This window comes from Chinchilla lanigera, unplaced genomic scaffold (genome assembly GCF_000276665.1).
Source record: "Chinchilla lanigera isolate Chin_1 unplaced genomic scaffold, ChiLan1.0 scaffold00019, whole genome shotgun sequence".
NCBI lineage: Eukaryota > Metazoa > Chordata > Mammalia > Rodentia > Chinchillidae > Chinchilla > Chinchilla lanigera.
Genome location: NW_004955420.1, coordinates 1310746 through 1334186, shown reverse-complemented (window position 1 = coordinate 1334186; position 23441 = coordinate 1310746). Strand labels below are relative to the sequence as shown.

Genomic DNA, 23441 nt, shown 5'->3' with positions numbered 1-23441 from the left:
CCTCCTTCCACGTTCCTGTTAAGGCAGAGTTAGCAGATGTTCTCTCTGGTTCCAAAAGCACAGCCTGATCCTTAATTGCTACCTGTAAAGTTGATCTGTTGGCTGCTGCTAGCAGGAATATAATTTGGAGGTATGGGTTGCCTCTTCTGCACCCTCTGACTTTTCAATTCTCTATACTATCTAACTTTTCAATAGATGCTAATATTTAAATAAAACTTAAATATAATATTTAAATTATATATTTACATAAGTAGATTTTTCTGGATAGAAAATATATTCTGACTTTCAAGCACTTTAACCTTAAGCTTTAGAGAGAGTTTAAAAAGACTAAAAAGAGGGTGTCAATACCTTTTTCCTTTATTTTATAGGAGGTCAATATGAAAAGAAAATATGCTCCTTTGAGCTTCAGTCCCCTTCTCTAGGACAGTACCTGTCCTGTCAGAAATGTTATATGTTAAAGCAAGAGATGCTGTGATTAAAAAAAAAAAAAGAACAGAGGAACATGGAAAAGTGTTTCCAAGAAGAGGCGGAGAATTCATCTCACCCTACAAGCGCTGGTCTACTGCTGAAGATGGAGCAGTGGACAAGACAGAGAAACTCCTGTTCTCTAGGGCCCTTCATTCTAGAGCAGGAGATGTGCACATTGTTAGATGATCCTAAAGCAGGGGAAAGGGTGGTCAGAGTGAGGGTAGAGCTGAAATTTTAGATACAGTGCCTAGGAAAGGACTCTTGGAGAAGGTGACAATTGGGGAAGGTGACCTGTAAACCAAGACCTGCAGGAGGCAAGCAAGCATGTATAGCACAAGCAAAGCGGGAAAGGCCCAGTGGCACATTGGAGGAGGGGTAGAAGAGCACTGGTCTGCAGGGTGCTGGGTAGTAAAGGATGGGGATAACAGGAGAAGAGATCAGAAATGGACACCATACGACACTAGACACACTGCAGTATGTCCGTCATTGAGCTGGGCACCAAGTGTTTCTGCATATATTAATTTGACCCTTACTGCAATCTAGTGAGCTAATTACTTTATATGTGGTTTACAGATAAGGAAATTGCAGAGCCAAGTCACTCTAGCTCCACTAAGTCATTGAAGGACATCACTTACACCCCTGCCCCCACCCCCCTAGATCCTTCACCCTTCACCTGCACTCTTCTCTCCAGCAAAGCTCTAGCTACAGATCCCTGACTGTCTTCTCCTCCATAAATTCCTGCTTGAGAAGGGAAGATTGTCAAGAGTCAGCAAGAAGCTCTCCTTGCCCTTCTCACAATCCCTCATTAGTCAACTTAAACTGGAGGCATAAAAATGTGGAGAATTTCACTGGAGTCAGGGAAATCTCACCCTCCTAGAGAGAAAGTTACCTGGCGGGTTACTGTCAGATTGCAGCTAAATTTAGCTGTAAATCAACACGTTTATTAACTCACAAGCTACCTCCATTTTAGGCTTGCCCAGAGTTGAGGGACTATCTCATTTATTTGAATAAGCCCTCACTCTTTCTCAGGGTGTCATATTCCAATTGCCTTCCTTCACCCAAGATTTTACAGAGGTATCCTCAGCATTGTCGTCCTGCAGGAAAGGACACAGGGTTTGACAAGACACTGAGCTCTTGCTCCCAAGTAGCTTCCTGGGGATGAGCATGTTTGCTGACAAATCACTGATACCTACGGTGGCCATCACTCTGAAAGACAATGAACTGGTAAGAGCCATCTTGTATTTATAAAACAACTTTTGGCTTCCTAATGTCTTCTTTGGACTCTGCCCTTCTACCCAAAGAATATAGCATACTCGCTGCTATAGTCTATCAAGCTGCCAATACTTAAAAAGCATAAACATTTGAGAAGAACACACACACAAACACACAATACAGATGTATTAAGAAGATCTAAAGATTGTTTAAAACTAAAAATAGGACAAAAATCTTTTTAAAAATTTCTTTCCAAAATTAATATAATTGGCAGAAATTATAACTCTGTTCCCAATTATCATGAACCAAATTCTATTCATTCCCAATACTTTTCTGTTTCTGTAAAATTAGAATATGCTGCTTCTATTGAGAGACAAAGAAGTTCTTGGAATTTGCCTATTACACATACAAAATCTAGACAGAAAATGGTCCCAAACGATTGCATCAGGTATTAATATTACTTGTACTTAAAGACCGTAGGTGTTTGGGATTTGAGAAGTATCCCCTTCATCTAAAAATTAAAAAGTAAAAATCATTTGTAAATTGCTACTAAGAAAGAACAATGCCTTGTCATGTGTATTGGCTTTCCTTCTATCCATGAGAGGCCTGAGGGCACGACCTTATCTTTTCTTCTTTGCCGTGTTAGTGAAATTGCATGGATTCGGCTGGACACTTAATAAAGGTCAGAGTCTTTTAAAACAATGTTGCTTGACTTGGATCCATTGATATTTCGGATTTAATAATTCTTGTTGGAGGAAGGGGGGATTTTGTACAGTATGGAAGGTTTAATAACATCCCTGGCCTCTTTTCATTGTATCCCCGTAGCAGCAATCATAACAAGCAAATGTCTCCAGACATGCCCCCTTAGGTCACAATTGTCTGTTTGAAAACCACACACACACAGCTGGGAGGAGATATAGATACATGTAGATATAAAATGCACACACATGCTTACAGATGAGACATTTGGTTGGGAGTGTTCATTGTAGTCATTTTCCCCCCATGGGAATCATTTATGACGCCAGTGAGATGCTCACTGAGTTTCATCTGTTGCCTGCATTCCTGCTCAGATTCAACGAAAGCCTATTGAAATTGATTTTTGTGTCAGCAACAGAGCCGGGATTCAGAAAGAACATGAAAGCTTCCCTTTCATTACCAGCCCCCCACCTCCACACTTGAGATGGGATGGGACCTAATTATATTCCAGTGCTTTTCTGGCTGACGTTTCTTTTGTTTTAATTAAAACTTCTGGAGGTTTGAAGACACTGTAGGAGTAGGTTTATTCATCACGGTCCTGATGAAGAGCCGAATGGGCTCCAGTTGCTGCCCCAATGATAGCTGGGAACACTTTGGCCTTTTTTTTCCCTAATAACACCAAACATGAAGCCCTGCGACTGTTGCTGCTGCGCCTTCTACTGAGTGACTGAGAGGTGCTGTGGGTGGCCTGCTTCTTTTCGAAGCCGTACTGTAGACGCAGTTAGAGGCAGCAGTCTTACTATTATTATCATCGTTTAGCTTCTCTGTCTTATTTGCTAACTTGCTAATGGTCCAGTGCCAACCCCACCACACCCAATCACAAGGCTGTAAATCTCAGAATATGGGGCCCACTGTCTGCAGTACCGGGCTAGCCTGTGTAAGGCCAGGAGAAGACATAATTCATCTTCTTAATCTACAGCTGGGAGGTGGAATGGAGTGAACACAGGGTCTGCCAGAGGTCCTGAGGCAAAGGCATAGTTGTCTGGTAAGGTAGTCCGTGGGTCAGCTGTGGATCAGACATCTTAAAAATGAGTGCTCTGCTCTAGGGAGTCGGATCGTGGTGCCTGCTGGCAGCTTGTGTCAGGAAGAGGGAGGTGGTGGGGAAGACTTCTGTAGGGCAATGTCTCGCTTTGCTCTGCTCTTCCAGTGTCTTTTTCTTCCTGACCTTTTCCTTAGGGAACTAATGAGGTTATCAAATGCGGACCAATAATGACTTGCTGAAGCCTCTAGGGCCTACTTCAGTTTGTTAGTTAACACTTGGAAAGGAAAACAGACATTAAACCCTGTGAAGCAAAACATATTAGTTATGCAGGGGTGTGGTCACATATGCCTGTAATCCCAGCTCTTTGGGAGGCTGAGGCAGGAGGACTGCAAGTTTCAGTCCAGACTGGGCTATTTAGCAGTTTAGCAAGAGCTTGTCTCCAAACAAAAAAGGGGATGTAGTTCAGTTCAAAGGTCCTGGTTCAGTCTCCAGTACCAGCTTGGAAAAAAAACAACAACAACACACTGATCATTTGGCTTTTTCTTCCAGTTGTGATGCACAATCCACTTTCTTGTCCCATTTTCCTTAAAAATAAATAAATAAAAGAAAGTCTTATTATGATCCTCCTTAGTAGGCTCGCCCCAAGTTTTATCAAGTTTCTTGGAGCCTAAGCCCCCAATGGATCACCACTGGAGTCTTTGCACTGTCACTGGTAGCAATTGAAAAGGTTCAGCAGACCTAGGAACTTCATGTTTCCCAGTGTGATTTAGCACCTACCTTTTGCAAAAAGCTGTTTTAGGCAAGGTCAGAGAATTCAATGGGCCTCAGACTGACTCCTGGCCTTCCCGCAGCTTTCCCTGAGATTGTGTGGAAGTCATGTGCCTGGGTGTTTGCACCTGAGGACCTGACATCTTTAGAGACTTCAGGTTCTCAGAGAAGAAAGAAATTCGTTTCCATACTGTTCCTATGGGCTGCTGCAAGCTGGTAGTGAAGGGTTGCTGTCCTTCCATGTTTCACTTTCTACAGTTTGCATCAAGAGCAACCCGTCTTCGACTCTTAAGGGTGTTTCTGACCTCTGTCTACCATTACTATATCCACATAATTTGACAATACTTCTTCCAGGATCTTCTCTCTAGGCTCCTTAGTGTTCTCTTTTTACTAAAGTTAGCTATAAGCTTCATCTTGGACTGAGGTCCAGGTCCCAGCACTTTTAAATGCCATCTCTATCCCTGGATGTCACCCCTGCCTTGGGGGAACACAAAAGACTCCTGTGCCGAGTTGGGAGGCAGAGGATGCCTGGGAGGCTGAAGAGTCGGCTGCATGAGCATATTCTAGCCCCATCCTCTGAAGCGCTGCATACAGGGCAGTTTAGTTCTCCCAGAAATGAATGTGTGAGAGCCACAGACGATTGTAGTAATTCTATGGCATAAGTTGGACAAAAGCTGGTAAGAGCTCTGATTTCGTGGTTGAGAGGTTGCTGGGAATGTGTTCTTGGCTTAAGGCCATGGCCCAGACTGGTTCTGCTGCTTTCTGAGCTCTCATCACCCCTCAGCTTATCTGCCTCATCACTGCTGTCACTTCAGCTGTGCGTGCCTTTCCTGGGTACAGGCACTAGGCTCCCTGCCACGGAGTCTGCATACATTAACCACTGTCTGCTAAAACTTGTGAGTGTTTGATTTGCTTTTCTGTAAGCATCCATTTTGATTTATAAACTGAGCCAAGCTGGCAGCCACAAAGACCGAGGAGTCCTAGTTTCTAACAAAGAGGAATGAAACTGTCTCTCTCTTGTTCCCCACTTCATGTTTGCGAGCCGCCTCAGTTCTGGGCTGGTCTACCCCGACCAGTGTTGACAGTGATTCCTCTCTGCCCCTCAGGCAGCAGGCAGCACAAGCCACGGGGAGTGGTGCGAAGATGGAGCGTGGCTGCCTAGAGACTGTTCTGTGCCAGGACCTTCCTTCTCCTTTGCTGCAATCTGGGAGCCAGGGTGGCGGGACCACAGATCTGCAGGGTTTCTAAACTGCCGGGGAACACAGAAGATCCTTTTGCCCTGGGAAGCTCTAGGAGTAGACAGCGTGCCAGATACATCCCGTGAACATTCAGGTTCCTTAATCTTAAAGATCTCTGGACTCCTTTCATAAGGTTATCTTGTCTAACTCTCTGCCTCAAGACATGTCTTATCAAAGGACAGTAACATTCCTAAGTATGTCCGGATAGGCATCTTAACTAAGCTTTAATCTTAACTGGGACTGGAAAATCAGAGTTCACCTTTGCTCTCATTACGGCTCAGAGGGAAAGAGAACACTAATGCTAGTTTCTGTAAATTGGCTTCTCTGTGGAATTTTTAAAGAAACTTCTTGCATTTAAATTCGCCTTTCATTTTCTTATCTACGAGCAAAATGTTGTGATTCCTGGTCACAAACTCACCCTGTCTTGTCCCATACACTTTGTGTCCGTTGAGGGAAACTGCTGTGGACATGTGGATAGCACCGAGAACCCAGATGCAATCCTGAGACTCTCACTCCTTCATTCAATCTGTTATTTAGCAAATATTTTGCTGAGCCCCTTCTGCAGCATGCACTGTGAGAGGCACGGGGGAAATGTGCGTCCGCTTTATCCCACGTCCTATGGTTTGGCCTTCTAAGTATCTCTAGGCTCTCTCTACTTACATTCTTCACCTCTTCCACCCTCATCTATGTTGCCATCTCAACTGTCTCCACTGGGGAGCGTGACCTTGGTGAGGAGGCTCCCCATCCCTGGGAGTGGATGCAGCTCGCACGCGCTTCTGTCTGTAACAGAGAATCTGTGTACTGCACCACAGCACCAACGATTGATAGACAGACATAGATAGATGGATGTAACCAGAACAGCTGATCAGTGAGCTAGCAGCTGCCCTTACTACACATTCTATACTCTGATTTTTTTCGTGGTACTGGGGGTGGAACCCAGGACTTTCTGCTTGCTAGGCAAGTTCTTTTCTGCTGAACTACTCCCCAGCCTCTCAATTTGATTTATTTCATGGTTCTGATAATGTACATTTTTACTTCAAAAGTGAATATATTTTTATCTCACTTATGATTAAAGTTTTAATTCTATTTATTTTATTAGTACATGTTTGCAGTACATAATGATTACATTTATTGTGGGGAGTTGGTACACGTACATAATACACCTTAATTTTTTTGTCCTCTATCCCCCCCATACCTCCCTGCTCCTTCCAGCTCTTGGTTCCCTTTCCATTTGCAAAACTGCTACTTCCATTTTTTTTTCTTCAATGCTTGCATTTTGAAAAATATCACAGTATTAGTGGTGGCTGTGACCAGCGGAGTTAGTACAGAACGCCATGGGGCCACAATGGTGGCTCCCTCATTTGCAACTCGGAAATTGAAGAAGACTGCCTCAGGACAGGCGACAGGACTCCAAGGCAAATTCCAAGGAGAAGGAGCCGGTGCTGTGTGAGTCCTGTACAGGATGGCGGAGATGGTGGGAGCACTGTCTGCATTTTCAGCCGCCCTGTTCTCTTGTGCACTCTGCTGGAAACAAATGTATTTTGGTGACCTAGAAATGAAAGCACTTTCTCTTCCAGGCCAGCCTTAGGCTAGCCGCTCGAAAGCTGTCTTGCTGTTCCTTAGAAAATAACAGCGGTAACGGAGGTGAGGTTTATGTGTCTATTTTAGTCTAAACCATTGTTTTTCTCTTCCATTCATTTTAGAGAGGAGGAAAAGAAAGGGCTAACATACTGAACTGCTTGAGTGAGTGGGATTTTACCTTGATGCTGCATAGTTTACATGGAACGAATTGACATTGTTTTTTACCTCAAAGTGAAGTGGAAGAAGAAACCGCAGTGGGCTGTGGCTGTGCCTATGCCTGACCCGCGCCCCACCACGCTAGTGCCAATTGCTCTGCTTTCCCCCTCTTGATGCCTTTCTGTCTTTCTCCTGGACAGACACTTTGTGCTTTGGACCTTATCTGACACCAGGCCTTGGGTCAGTGTGCTTCTTCTGTAGTCTGTGCGCTAACTTTTGCTAGTGTTGGTTATTTCGGCAGGAGGAAAATCTTAGGTCATTCTCTTATTAAGAAATGACTCAGCAACTGTAGTCCCACAAATCGCTTTTCCTATTTTTTGTAGAGATTTTAAAAATCTCTTTTGTCCCTCTTTAGAAATTCTACTTTTTTTCATCATTTAAGTTTTAATCCTTGGGTTGAATATACATCTTAGATTTAAATTTAGAAAATGTCAATATTTTTATTTTAAATTTCTCTTATAAGTGGAAATATTGGGACTAATGTGATCATTGCACTTCAATATTGACACAGGGGAAAGAAACGCTCAACCTGCCAGATATCTGGGACGAGTTCGTGTTTGCTAAAATCAAAGAATGAATTTTAGGGATCACAGAGGTTAAGGGCAAAATATGTTTCTATGGGAAAAGAAAGCTTCTCTGTCTGAGAGAGAGACAGACGGGACCCAAGTGGCTTGACAAGGAACCTGCCTTCCCTAGGGAATTTGTAGGGCAAAACCATGAGGGGAGGGGTGTCCAAGGTGGGAAACATGGAAACTGGCAAGGCGGGCCTGAGGTGGGACAAAACTATGGTCAGCCAATAAGATTACAAGCATAACTGTTGAGGTGAAATTGATTCAATCGGGATCAGATGGGGAAATGAGCTGAGTAGCAAGCGGACATGAATACAGAACAGGGGCTTTTCCTGTAGGGGGTTGGGATAGTGTCTCCTCCTGGCTTTTTCAAAGTGATTGATACCTGTTTAGAATATCAATCCCTGAGGTCCATCCCCAGAGAGGTGTGTGGGTGCATTTGTTTAATCTTTTGTCTAGAGGTCTGGCCCACTGCAGAAGTGCCTGTTTTTCCCAGTTACAAGGTATCCTGTCTTCCATACCGGCTCCTTTGAGGGCCTAGCCTTTTCTCACTGCCTATAATATTTTTATCTAATTCAGCAGCCTACAACAATATGCTCCTGTGATAATAACATTACCCTGTACCCATATTTCTAAAAAAGTTTTTAAAAATTATGAGTGAAGTAGAGAAGAGCAGTTTAGTATATGACTTAAGTGTAAAACATGAAAACATTTGTTTAAAAAGCATTTTAAAATTTTAGCGGTGAAGATTTGTAGTTCAGGAGCTAGGTGGCAGAAGTAATTCAGAGGGGAACACAGGATGTGGGTCTCAGCCCTAAAATATGAGCTCAGCTCTAAAAGGGGAGGCTTGGTAGGTACCACAGGGCTGTTCCACTCAATTTACTTGAGTTTGTATAAAGTTGCCTCTTTAAAAACTATCTTGCCCGCAAAAGTGCTTCGGGTTTTTCGTGGTCTTGTGGTCAACCTACTTCTTGCCATTCCCTTCAGCTCTGCCTTCATCCAGATCCTAGATTGGCTTGCCAGTCTCTGATGACGTTCAAAGGCAGCCCATGCTGGGAAGAGTGTCCGTGTCCTCCGTTGTGATCAGCCCCTGGCAGCTCAGCAGCTTTTCTGATCCAGAGTGTGGGGAAACTTCTACAGGAAACAGCTGAGGCTGCTCATGGTTCCACCTGCAGGATCTCATTTAAACCCAAATGGCTCTTTATTCACTCATCTGTCAGAGCCATTATTTCAGCTGGGAAGTGAAATTTAAAAAGAAGCAAAAAGAGCTCATTTTCTTTTCCACAGTCATAGCGGTTAGTAAATTTAAAAAAAAAAAAAATTATGAACCCTATGTAAAAAAAAAAAAAAAAAACAGATTTTTTTTCACATTTTTTATTTCACTCTTTTTTAAAAAATTGGTTATACAGGTTAATGGATTTCGCTTTAGCAGATTTGTCCAAACATACAGTACAATACTTTATTGATTTCAAACCCAGAACTGCGTGTGCTTGTGTTTGAAGCGTAAGATGGATGCTCTTCTCCTCCCACACTGAAGGTCAGGCCTACTCAGCCCTAAAGGTGGAAAGGACAAGTGCTGGGGGACCCTGCAGCAAATTGTTCACTCAGAGAAGTGTCTTTGCCTTCTAAAGAGTTAAAAATTTAATGCAAAGTTTCCCGAAGTGTGTATTGGCAGAGGTGAGTAGGAGGCCACGTGATTAGACTGTCCGCTTAATGATTAGACTCTCCGCTACTGCGTGGACCAGGTGAGTCCCAGTAAGGCTTGATTGGGGAACAGGTTCTACCGCACTTGAGGCCAGAGGGAAAAGAAAGGAGAGAGGAAGGAAAAAGAGGGAGGGAAGGGGACCCGTGGTGCTTTGAGCTCAATGCAGTAATAGAAACAAGGACATGTTCCTTGGTTGCACAAAAGTGAGCAGCAGTTGACATGGAGATATCAGAGAAGTGATAGTTAAGTGGAATCTAGAAAGAGAGAATAAATTTAGTGGGGAGTCAGGAAGCCAAAGGGCATCCCAAACCAAGAAAACAAACCATCATTGAGGGCTGAAACTGAAAAGGGCAGTACTTTTAGAGAACTGCTATCTGTTGGGTCTTGAGGACCACGGAGTGACGGCAGGTAGGCGCCTCCAGGTGGCCTGGCAGAAAGGAGGTCAGCCCTTAGACAGTCCATAAGCTGCATGTAGGGCTTGCTTCTATCCAGCCCTATGGTTCCATTCAGAGAATCTCAAGGTAGATCAGCTGTATGATGTCAAACAGACCCTTATTTGTCTACAGTTCCCCTGCTATCTTTCTTGGTGCTTTAGTTGAGAAACAGTCATTGTTTAAGGTGTGGTTTATTGCTGTTACTTTAAAGTGAGCCATTGATTCCTTTGCAAAGGTCATCATTACAGCATTATAGATAATTACTGGGATGTTAGAGACCCTGGAGGTCATTAGGTGCTTCTCAACTAAAGACACTGTTGCTACTTCCTTGAATGAGTTTGACATTTTTTTTGCAGGAAAAAGTTGGTATTCCTGGTCCCTGTGCATTTCTCTCTCCATCAGGCATTTTGAAAACTACATTTGCTAATGCTCCTTGGAATGGAAAGAGTTGCTAACAGTACCTACTCTCCCCTCCCCCGACTGCTGAACAGCCTTCCCCACCTTTCTCAGATGGAAGAATAAGCACAGATGAAGCTGCCAGTCATAGGCAGAGCCTGTACAATTTTCTGCACTGGCATAATGTGTAGCAACCCCTTACCTCAATGTTTTCAAAATTTGACATAGGTGTGAGAGGCTATACCTGTCACTATGTTGCATTACTGATGTAATATCTCCTCCTTCTGGCTCTTTTTCAAATGAGAGGGAAAGAAAGGGACCACGGTGAGGGTTGAAAGGGGAAAAGAGCACTACTATAACCAGACTAAAAAGACTGTAAAAACTGGGATATGTAAGAAGAGAAAAGGCAGAGTGGGGAAAACGTCGGGAGCCATCAGAGAGGGGAAAAGTAGTGTGGTAGAGAAATAGAAGAGAAAGGGCAAAGATTTAAGGACATGAAGACACAGTAGCTGTCAATTACAAAATGAGATCCACAGTGTTTTTTACTGCAGTTTAAAAAATGGCCCAACCAAGTTTGTGTGTTTTTCCAACTTCACTATGGAAGCTGCATTGAACCAATCACCTTTTTGCCAACCACAAGTGTTGGCAACAGCCTCTCTTACCTCCTATAAATGCCACACCACCATCTCTCACTGTGCCAGGCCTTGAAAGTACAACAGTGAGGCATGGTCCTTGCCTTCATAAAACATAACTTACAGGGAAGACAGGGTTTAAAATAAATTGCAAGGTAAGACTATCAACAATTATAGCCATCATCTACTTGCAGCTAATGTATGACACACCCCAGCACCTCTCACTTCATCCTCACTGCAGTTCTATAAGCTAGGTATTATTATCTCTATTTTTCAGATGAGGAAACTGAGGCTTGAAAAGCTCAGAGGCTTGTGTAAGGTTTTATAGTTGTGATTTAAATCCAGCTGATCTGGAAACTCTATTATATTGCCTGATGGCACTAAAGATTGATAATTCCTAGTATAAAATTTAAAATCCAAAATGCTCCAAAGCATTTTTTTTTTTTTGGGTACCGGGAATCAAACTCAGGACTTTGCCCTTGGCAGGCAGGCGCTTATGCCACTGAGCTATATCCCCGACCCTTCAAAGCATTTTTTTCCAGCTCTAACATATGCCATTAGGAGAAGATTTCACACGTAACTTCATGCGGATCGCAGCCAAAACACACTAAAAATGTTGTATAAAAGATATATGAATAAGGTGTGTAGAAAACAAGTGGTGTTTAGACTTCAAGATTTCTCATTATGTGTATGCAAATATTCCAGAGTATGAAAAAATTCAAAATCTGAAAATTACTAGTCCCCAGCATTCCAGATAAGGGATACTTAATCTATGATAGGTAAAATAGTTTTGTGGTGCTAAATATAAGATGCATTTAGAAGCAATGGATCTTATATTTGCTGTTGTCTGCGAGTCTGATGTATACATTGTTTTCTCAAGGAATAAGCAAAGAGGAAACTCTTCTGGAACTACGGCTCACTGTGACCTGTCTGCTTCTTATTCTTCTGTGTGGTTTTTGCTTTTTTGTGGTTCCAAAGACCAAAGATGTCCACCTGGGAGAAGCAGTTGCTGAAGCTCAGCACTGATTTCATGACCACTATTTGGATTTTTCATCTATTTGAATTGTCCTGCTATCTGTTTAGTTCAAGTTCTTTTAAGATTAAAGATAAATAAATAAGATGAAATGAATTATAGTCAGTTGATCTTGAAATGTTTTCCAAATATTTGAAAAATCAGGAAACTAAAGTTTCTTCACACACTATGTGTTTTCTGACAGAGACACTCGGGTCTGCTCTATCTGGACCTGGTTTCTTTTCCACATGACTCCACTTTTCATGCAAGCACTTTTATTGACACCTTAGAAAATAGCAGAAATAGATTTCTCAGTATTACAATTTGTATTTAACCAGACATCCACTGAGAAGATAAACGCCAAAGACAAAGTGATGAGGAATATCTTACAAAATAAACACTGTCTAGAAATAGATCTTCAAAACATTTAGGGCTTCTCTCTGTGTATTTGAATGTATCTCCTCATTAACATACTATAACACTGAGCTATGATCTATAACATGGATCAGTTGTTTTTTATGCTTGAAACTGAATGTTCATCAAAACTAAATCTTTTTTAATTGTTTTTTTCTTTTTCTGTATAGGGTCGTCATGTCAAAACAGGCCAACTTGCAGCCATTAAGGTTATGGATGTCACAGGGGTAATGTATCTTCTTCATTATTTCAATGATGTTTGTAACAAAGAAGTTAGTGATAGAAAAAAATGTTTTCCAGAAAAATAATCTTTCTAAATATTTAAGCTCTATTCTCACTTGTGTCTCACATAAATAGAGCATGCTCTAGCTGACCAAGGAGACTGTGGATAAATCACTCTAATTAAATTCAGTACCCCTGCACTGCACTAGGTAATTAGAATGAATTATGTGTGCCAATAATTTACATAAATATAACCATAGATATTTGCATATGAAGACAAAACAAGGATTTCAAGGTATTAAAAGAATAATACTCAGATTACATAGAAGAGATGGGTCTTAAGAGTTTTCCCAAAGGTCTGCCTAACACTGGAGTAGACAAGAGGTTGGATAGTTCCAAAATCCTAGCAAGATATTTAACATGAATATTTTACAAAACAAAATACTTTTAACCAAATAATCACATAATCACAAATTTTTAATTTGTTACAGAGCAATATCGAAACAAAATTTCTTCCTGAATGATCAAAAGCAATCTAAGGAATAGACTTAAATGTGATCAATCCTTTTGCTAGATCTATTTAAAATATTTTAGTGCCTTTTTAAGAGTACAGAGCAAAAATCAGACTTGAAGGGGTTCACGGGACATCAAAAGCATGCTAATTATTTTCTATTGTCCTGGGATTTTTCTAAGATGTCTGTCTACTCTACATGAAAGCTAAAAGACCAAAGTCTCCCTTTGGCCCAGAAGGGTATTACAAAATATAAATAGACACAGAATGAATGAATCACACAGAACTATCAAGAATCAAGACACAAGTAAAAAAGACACACAGAAAGTCTCTATGTTAGACATCAAATCATACTTTTCAGGTCTAGTTCATTACCTTTGATAAATATATGTTCTGTGGTAGTTACGTACCATAACAATCTCACTAATTTTCACTGTACCACACATTGTACTGACTTTCTTTGTTGTTGATATGAATTTCTCTTTAAAATATTTGTAAAGTTATATAGAGCTAAGAAAAGTAAAATACTTTATTTCTGCATGTTTATTTCCACTTGGATAAAGTTTTATTTTTTATTTGTCTTAAATACATTATTCCAGCTTCAGAAGTTGCAAACCAGTTCAAATATTTAATCTTTGTTAATCTACTAATTCACTTGACCTTTACTGAATAAGAAACTGCATGTGGATTGTATTAATTAGGGCTAAGCTCTGCCACTTACAGCAGGGTTAAGAATAGTAGAAGTGTCTTGCTCTCTCCAGAATTTGACAGTTCTACAATGTGGTGAGAAGATGATATTTTTGTTTTTCTACTCTCTCATCTAACATACTATCTCCCCACTGAAGGTTGCTTCAAAGTTCCACTAATCCTAACACTCTGAAAGGCTGAGCCAGGGGGATCACATGTTCAAGCTCAGCCTGGTCAATTTAGTAACTGAGTGGGAGCCTGTCTCCAAAAATAAACAACAAATACACTCTGTATAAGTCAGAATTAAAGGGGAGTAGATACTGGGATGAAGATGAGTTTTGAATTTCCATTGATCACATTCTATGACAAAGAAAAGAATGAACAAAAGAATATAGAAAGAGCCTCTTTCTATATTTACTCTAAATAAAATCTTTCCTACTTGCTGATAGCATCTCTCCTTCTGCTTTGACTATATCTAGCCACAAGAGAGGTTAGCAAATGTAGTCATTTATTTTATCAATGTGTTTGGTTAAAAATACAGATTCTGGAGGATATGATGGTGCACTCCTCTAATCCCAATACTCTTAAGAGGCTGAGCCAGAAGAATCACATGTTCAAGCCCAGCCTGGTCAGTTTAGTGACCCAGTGAGATCCTGTCTCAAAAAAAAAAAAAAAAGGCTCTGTAGGTCAGAATTGAAGGGGAGTGGATATTGGGATAGTAAACTAGCAGAGTCTTAACGTAAAAATCATAATCAGGTACTATCAGTCTCCACCTAGAAACCCATTATAAATGTATAACTTTTTACAAAGTTCCAGTCACAGACTAGATCAGAATCTGTTTTTCAATTCTGCTTGTCATACTGCTGTGTTTTCCTTGCACTGAATCAAATCTGGACATAGTGAAATGCATTTGGCAGTTTGACAACTAATGATTGTGGACGCAGTCCAAAAAATTCATGTTGTAGATTAAGTTTTGTTGTGTGGTTCTGTAGAACTACAGTTAAATTCCACTGTCATCATTAATCTTAGGGCATAAAGTTGGTTTTGATATGTAAAGTTTTAATGGCAAACACTGCATATTACTCTTCTAGGTTCTGGTTCTACTAGTGAGGTTTTAAATTGTTTAGAAAACAACTCGTAATATTGCTAAACCACCTTACTTATAATAAAAAAAATACGGTTATTTCTCCCACAGTGTGTACTTTCACGTTAAGCAGTGTCTATTCTGCTTACTAAACTGAGTTTTACTAGGCAGCTAAGCCCTATAGAAAATGATTTCAGAAATATTTTCTCAATTCTCCAATGCTGATGTAGAGCTATGCCATTCTACATGAATAGTAGTGTTGACCCAATACATACAATAGATGCTTTATAATATTTAGATTCAGTTCTCTTGGCAAACTCGTGTTCATAAGGACTGGTTAAGTTTATGTGCTTTAGTGACATCACTGACTATTGTTTATCCAGTGGCCCTTAACAAAGACAAGAATAGAATCACATTAGGAAATGGTTTTCTTATTTCTGTGGTGTCTGATGTGGCATCAAATGACTTCTGTGTCATCTCCTTACGCATTATAGTTAACATAAGATTTCCTTTGTGAAACGCATGTGGTATCTCTAGAAAACAAGCTATTCCATTTTGCCATGCTGTCTTTTGTGTACTATGGAATGCCGCAGACGCTTCTTACCAATTATTATAATTGTGCTCATTATAGCTGCTCTGTTAAAAACTGAGATAAATTCTCAAAGGTCGTCTTTGTTGATTGTATGCTGTGATCTACTACAAAGTTGCTACAGTTTATTCTAATGAAATTGATGAAATCATAATCTTGAAATTAATTTTTAAATTGTTATTTTTGTTCTATACCATTCCCTTTCTCATAGAAAACACCCACAGAGACAAATGAATACAATGCCTATATCCTTCCAGTTTTAGAGATGAAGCATTTCCAAATTTGTCAATGTTTGCTTCAGAATTACTGCTTACACTCAGACTTGCTCTTTGAAGTCATTTTAGTTCCCAAAATCATTATGGAAATTTTCCCATTTCATTGCTTGGTGAGAATTCCTTCCCCCACTGGATTTGTTTACTCTAACTCTGTCTACAACAGCTAAGAGGAATTGAAACTCTGGAGTAGTGTTTCTCAATGGCGAACTCTCAGTGCCCCTGTGGTTCTTATGAGCCATGCAGGTGCCCTGGCCTGCTGTGGAATTTCAGGCTGCAGCCTTCAAATCTGCCTTTTAAATAAGATCTGCAAGGTGCCCCGCACAGACCAAAGTTAGATGTCTACTTTGTTGGAGTCTTGCATTTACTCTTGCTTTACTACAAGATGTGAAGAGGATCCCTTGCTTTGATAATCTTGAAAATAATTCTGTTTTCTTTTGGATAAAAATTCCTGGTATACACTACTCTTTTATAATAACACCCTAAGGTGCATATAGGACTTAATGAAATAAAGTTCATATTAAAAGTTTTCCATTTTGGTAAACTTTCATGATTATGTCACTCAGGACACTTTGTGTTGTAGCATGAAATTTACACTCAGACTGAATGAAGCTGGGGTATGTTTAGATGATCCATGAAACCTGAGTGATATAATGATATAATATGGGGAAGTCTTTTCTCTTTCACCTCTGGGGTGTGCTTTCTTCCTATCAGGAGCTCTAGGCTCTTGGTCTAAATACCTCATTACTATATGTGCCAGAAATACCATTCTGAATATCAGTGACTCTGCTTGGTTCACAACCCCAACCCCAAACTCATCTCTGATTCTCTTCAGCCAGGTCTGGTTTAGATGCCTAGCTCTGCAGTTTACCGTAGGAAGACTTGGGGAGCATTGATTCCTCAAAGAGAAACCTATTATAAATAGGTGGGAAAGAGGCTGGGTAGGCAACAGCAAGAGATTCCACTAATATACAGTGTCCTTTTATTAATTCCATTAGTATATATGTTTAAAACTGATTTGGTCCCTAGGTAAAGTGTTTCTCTAGTTATCTTATTTTTTTACTCTCCAACTAAAAATAATAGGATAGCTAACCACATTTCTGGTGGACTTTACATAAATGAGTGACACTATGCTAGGGTTAAAACTTGTTTACTTCATGGTTGCCTGACTTTGAATGTTGGTGAGAAGGAAGCACAATAGACTCTTTTTTTTTGCATGCTTCTCTAAGGAATATACTTCATTGTAAGAGAAAATCAGTTGGCCTGATGATAAAGAAAATCCCTCAAAATTATAGTTGTGTCTGGTGCATATTATAGTTTTGATCCTCATGGCTGGCTTATAATGGGCATATTGTTCAGTCATCCCTATTCCATCTCTATAGATGTAATATCACTTATCTCATAAAATTTGTGTAGGAAGTTAATATATTAAAGTGCTTGATATGTAGAATATGGTGTGTAGCATGTATTGTTAGTATTACTATATCTCTTGAAGACAGTGTTTCATTTTTTTCTCCCAGTGGCATGGCAACCCTGTGTTAGTCAGTTTACTTATTGCTGTGACCCAATACACTGATACCCACAATTTAAAAGAGGAAAAGTTGAATTTGGTTCATGGTTCAGTCCATGGTTGGGTGGCTCCAAGGCAGAAACATCATGGCAGAAGGGCATGGAATTGCAGAATAGGGGACCAGCATGAGCACAAGGGATCAGGGATCTAAAGTCAGGCTTCCATGGCCCACTTGGACACATCTAGAAATATACTCCACCAGTCCCTCTGGTGGATCCCAAAGCCAGTCCAGTTGACATTATCAAGCTTAACCATCACCACCCAGCACAGGAAACAACATCTAATACCCCCTCCAGCCTCAGGTCCTTAGAAAATATTATTTTCTGCCAGGAAAATGATCCCCTTCCTAATGACACCATATGACATTTCCTTTCTCTCTCTCAACTGGGTAACTTACATATGACCTTAAGAACACAGCTTACACTTAGGTTTCTTAGAGCCTATTAAACCAGCTACTACATATTTTCCAGAGTACTAATTTTGTAAATATCAGTGTCACTCTTTGACAAATGTCTCTGTCTCCCATTAAACAACAGTAAGTTTCACTGTGGCAGAGCTTAAATCTGTTATGCCACATACTGTATTATCATGTTAGCAGCACCCAACAGTATCCCTGAGTAGGCACGTAAATATTTTTTTGAAATAATTCATTTAGTTTAGAGTTCACATATACAACAAATTCATTGTTGCCTATGGAATGGTGTAGTGAGGTCCTGAGATCTGTGGATGCTGCAATGCACAGGTATGGAATTAGGCAATCCTTTACTCACCTTTGCTTATTTCTTGTATCTGTAAAAATACAAATGCATAATTCCACCTTGAAATAATTTTAGGTGATTCTCATATGCCTAATTCTCACTTCATTTCCAATATATTTTAATGTTTTGAAATCTGATTTGTAAAACAAGCTTCAAACTTTATTCTGTCTATGAACTTTGAATGTGCTAGAAAATGCCAACCTCACAATTTGTACACTAGGTTACCTCATTCATGTATAGAATATCATTCAGCATGAAGGTCTTACTGAAATTTCAAGACATATCCTTTTAAAATAACTTCTATCATTTGCAAATCATTATCACAGAAAGTATAGATTTTTCTCATTCCTTCAGAACCAAAACAGAACCAAAAGATATCGAAGGTAATATTTTACTTTAAATTTCTTTCATGAATTCTAATTTTATATTCAGTAAAACAATCTCTCTGTTGTCACTGAGTAACTGAATAAGTAGATATTGTATACTTAAACTTATAAAAATAAATGTTTACTGATTTGTGAAACTCTGGTTTTTGCCTGCTATATACTGGCATCCTGAATAAAATTTCTATCCGAAGGAGGGATTTTATTACTACAGATGACTTTAAACCCTTTCAAACCACATTCTAGACACTAGTGGTGACCTCTTGTATGATCCTTTAACAATAAAGAGGTTATCTTCAACTTTTTGCCACATTCTGTCAACACTGAAGGTGAGGATGACGGGTTACACAAGCATGTGCCAGCTGCTATGGAAAAGCAGGAGCTGAGGTGGCTTCAGGAAGTGTCCCAAGATCTGCACGTCCATGGGGGATGGCATTATGTATCTATGCATTCATTTTTCCCTCCCTTGGATTGTTGTAGGAATTGCAACAATCTAGGGTTGAGAGTTAAATGTTGGGCAAACTCTGTTACAGAGCACATTATTACTAAACATCTTACTCATTCTACTTTGGAATGCTAGCATATTGTAGATACTTAAAGTTATTACCCTATGTGACAAATAGGCCATTTAAAGACCTGTGTTACCCCTTGACATCACTCATATGCAAATGTTATTGTATGCTGACAAGCTCCTTTAATCGGAGGAACAATGTCAGGGTCTTATTCACTCTTGGTTTCCAGTTTTCCTAAACTCATTTGAGTAGAACTTTGGTTTTAGTCAACTTGAGTAACTCTCAAAGTTTATTATAGAATTAAGGGTACTGGCCTTGGAGTCAGACAAATCTCAGCTAAATTGGGACAAATCTGAGCAACATTTAAGATGAGTAAACTTGGGAAAGTTACTTCTCTGAGAGTCATTCTTTCATTTGTAAAATCAGGTCCTTAAAAACAGTGACTTTATGCAGCTGTCTTGAGTATTAAATGAGAGAGTGTGCACACAGCCTCTGGAACATAATGAACATTACCTTAGGCTTTGGCCATATTTTATGATCACAGTCTTAAGCATCACATTGCCATCAGAAGTAACCCTGGCTCAAAAGCCTGAACGCTGTTTCATTTGAAAGCAACTGTCCTTTCCTTCATTTCTTATCTTCTGGGAACCAGTTCTGGTTTCCCACATGGGGAAGGAGTTCTCTGAAAGCAGAAGAGAGGGCCAGTCACAAAGCACAAGTCTTCCAGGGCTCTGCTGCCTGATGTTTGTTAATGTCCACTGGTCAGATCAAGTCATATGGCCAGGTCCAGCCTCAAGGAGAAAAGCAATGGACTCTACCTCTCCACTGGAGGATGGAGGCAGCCAAATATTTTTTTCAGTCCACCATAAATATAACCAGTAAATAGATTTCCATGATCTTGAGAGGAAAAAGTTTTCTTTACACTAAGGCCAATGTTATGTTTAAGTAAGCACTAAGCCCACAGAGATGGATTAGATAGGTTTCTTATTTCCATCTGCAGCTGAAAATAACCAACATCGGAGAGTTTAAATGCCACACTTGAAGTTAATACAATAAATCAGACTAAATGTTGAAGTCTTCTGACTGAATTAATAGATCTTCCTAAGTATTGGACTTGACATTAAAATTACTCTCCTTTTAAGTTGGAGGCTAGTACAACCACTTCATTTTTTGTTATGACCCAGTGATCATTAGTTTCTCGGTGAGCTTGATCCCTGCTCTTAGTTCCTAAGGTGTATGAATAGTTCATTTACAAAATAGAGGATGTCCCTTCTACTTAAACTTTATGGTTTATTTCTAGACTCAGTTGACCTCTTTTTGTTTTAGTAAGCCTGATAATACATTTCCTTCCGTGAGACATACTTTAAGTCTGGACTGTTTGTAGAATGGTTAAATGATTTCTTGTCAAAATTGATAAGAATCTTGTATTTCTTTGAATCATTGACTGCCATCAGTGACCTAGAGTAGAAATCTGAGTAAATAGTAGCTCCAAATCCCTGATAAATTACATGCTTACTCACAAAGACATGGAAAAAGACCAACAGTGAATATTGCAACTATGTATTCATAACCCATGTGCCATAATTGTGTTTGGGAACAACTTAAACTTAAGATTCAAGTGACTTACATTCTTTCCTTCATATCTTTGTTATATTGATTTTTTTTGTTGAGAAGATTAATGGTAATATTTCTTTTGAGGTATACTTTATACCTTCGCATACCTTTTTTAATTATTGCAAAACTGAGATTTGTAACATTTGTATTTCATTAAAGATGAGAAGATTTAGGCTCCAGAAAGCTAGATTACTTTCCTGAGGCCTCACAGCCAGAAGTGGTAGGAGCTCAAACTCAGTATGCACCCTGTGTACCTACACTCAACTTTTGGATCCTAAATCTAATATATATATATATATATATATATATATATATATATATACATTCCTCCTTGACATATAATGACCTTAGTTTACCTTTGCAAAGGGATCGAGAATGTGCCAACTTCATTCTACCTTCTAATACTACTTATTTTGGGTTTAATTGCATGCTGAATTATGCTGTTATTTAACTGTTTCATAAGTTCTGATTTTCTTAATGATACGTCAAGTTTGTAAGTCACATCATCCACCATCCTGTGGAGAACCGAGGAGGCAGGCAGCGAATACTTGCAGAAACAGCCTAACTTACTACGAAGAATGACTGAAGCTCAGTCTGTCAGCTGCAGTTGGAAAGTGATCTGTGTCTTTCATTACCTCACGTAGCTGTTTTTATCGAAGCAGCTGCTGATGCCATGCTGAGCACAGAAACCCTTAGGTTGGTCTTCTCCCCTTCTGCTTAGGCGTCTCCAAAGTACATCTGCTCATATCCTGCTTCATCCACAATTATTTGGCTACACACGGTGAATTTTAAAAAGCGAATGCACACCGTAGGAAGACACTTGAGGTGTGCTGCAGGGACCCTTCAATAAGCCAAAAGTCTTTGAAGGTCATCTTCTCCATATGCCTGCACTGAAGGTGTAGAGGGTTTTTGATAGTGCAAGGAAGAATTCTCTTCGGTCAGCTATCTATTGCCTGCCTCAGCCTCAAGCCTAGCCCCTTATCATTTGACTCCCTCCTCACTATGAGGGCAGATTATGGATTAGAAATCCATTTAGCTAAGGATCCCAGTCCTATGTTCTGTTCTGAGATTACGCTGGTCTTCCATTTAATGAAACCATGTGACGTGCAGCATGCTTTAGTTTTCCTGGGCCTACAGATCTCCATTTTTTCCAGTAAAATTTATTATATGGCCTGGAAATGTCAGCATTTCACCACTTTCTTCTTTCTTTTCTTATTTGTTTCTTCTAACCTCACTAGTGTTGCTCTGGGTTCTGGGCCCTTTGTAAGCCTTCATTTTTGTGCTCACATCGGTTCACAGGCACTCTGCTTGGTTCTAGGAATTTGTATTAATAGGTGAGCTTTGGTCATTGTTAAAAAATACCTAACATGCACAGTTTAAAGGAGGCAAGGGGTATTTTGGCTCATGGTTCCAGAAGTTTCAGTCTATGGTCGGCTGACTCAGTTGCTTTAGGTCTGTGGCAAGACACGAAGATCAAGGCAGAAGGGTGAAATAGACGAAAGCTGCTCAACTCATAGTGCCCAGGAATCAGGGAAGGAGTGAAAGAGCCAGAGAAAAAGAGTTGCAACCCCATAAATCACTCTTTTTAACTAAGGCAAGCCTTATTTTTCAGTCACGTCCCCAAATACCATCAAATTATGATCCTATCAATGGATTAATCCCCTAATGAAGTTAGAGCTCTAATGGTCCAAAACCCCATCGGCTAGCAAGCCTTCAACACCATGAACTTTTTAGGGGACAGATCTATCCAGACCTTTATAGGATGTGATAGAAAACAAACACAGGCAGGATTACTATGTTTAGGATTGTTATAGACTGATAGGGGATGACAGTTCTAAGAGAACTGTAGAAATATGTGATGATCTAGGTGACTAGAGTCATGACAGGCCAGGAAGATCAAGGAGGTTGGCCAAGAAGGAACTGTGTAATAAAGGAAAACTTATAATCTATGAAGAAAAGAGTCATAGTATGATGCATATCTCCATACCAGGTGAAGAAGAGGAGGGGCTATGACAAAATTTAATGGGTGAGCTCAACATTGCCTGATAGAAGCAAGGAAAACATCGTGGGGAGTATATGTTACACCCAACCAGAAATGATTGTAAAAATTATATGAAGAAAAAAAGGAGGGAAAGAAGCCGTTATGCATGGGAGAGTGCAGAAGGACCCACTGATGCAGTGAAGGTGCACACAGGACACACCTGGGTGGTCTTTCAGGTCTTGGTAATATAACAGTTTACAGTCAGGGATAGTTCTCACTTATTTCTTTATGTAAAACACTTAATCTTGTGACAGAAACTTTTTCCATCAACCTCAACAGTAAAACACTATTTTGCAGTCCAACCAATATATACATATCAATAAAATAAAATTATGGAAGAACATACATTATCTACTAGTAATGCCAGGAGCAAGTTTGCAGACTCCAAGTTGAAACTCAGAATGAATGAAACCTCAATATCAGGAAACTAACTCTGTAGGAGAGTTGTCTCTTTTTATATCCTCGACCACTGCATTTCCCCTTTCCTTTTCATGCTTAGTTTCCTGAAGGTGATGAGGGTATTCCTGCTTTGTGAACTTCCTCAGAGCTAGAGAACTTACCTTGCTCCCTCTCCCATCTGACTTTCATCAGCTTCAATCAGGCACTTCAATAAAAGTAGTCTTCAAAGAAAATGAACCTAACAAAATTTAAATCTGAGAGTCTATATTTTCTCCCTTATACTGTCCTCCCTTGTTCCTATAGCAGATAGGATCAGTGAGAGGTACTCAGTGGACATAGTTCCCAGAAGACTAGTGTAAATTTTATCTAATAGCTTGACTACCTTGATATCCTCCTACTTAGACATGAGATTACTT

General features: G+C 39.9%; 1 protein-coding gene across 4 annotated transcripts in view; it reads left to right on the top strand.

The window, feature by feature from the left end:
- Tnik (TRAF2 and NCK interacting kinase) overlaps positions 1 to 23441 on the top strand; it is a 376373-nt gene that overhangs the window by 208526 nt on the left and 144406 nt on the right. For all 4 annotated transcript variants that reach the window (XM_005382987.2, XM_005382990.2, XM_005382989.2 and 1 more), the window contains exon 3: positions 12554 to 12610. In XM_005382987.2, the coding sequence (XP_005383044.1) occupies positions 12554 to 12610 (57 nt within the window). The remainder of the gene's footprint in view (positions 1 to 12553; positions 12611 to 23441) is intronic.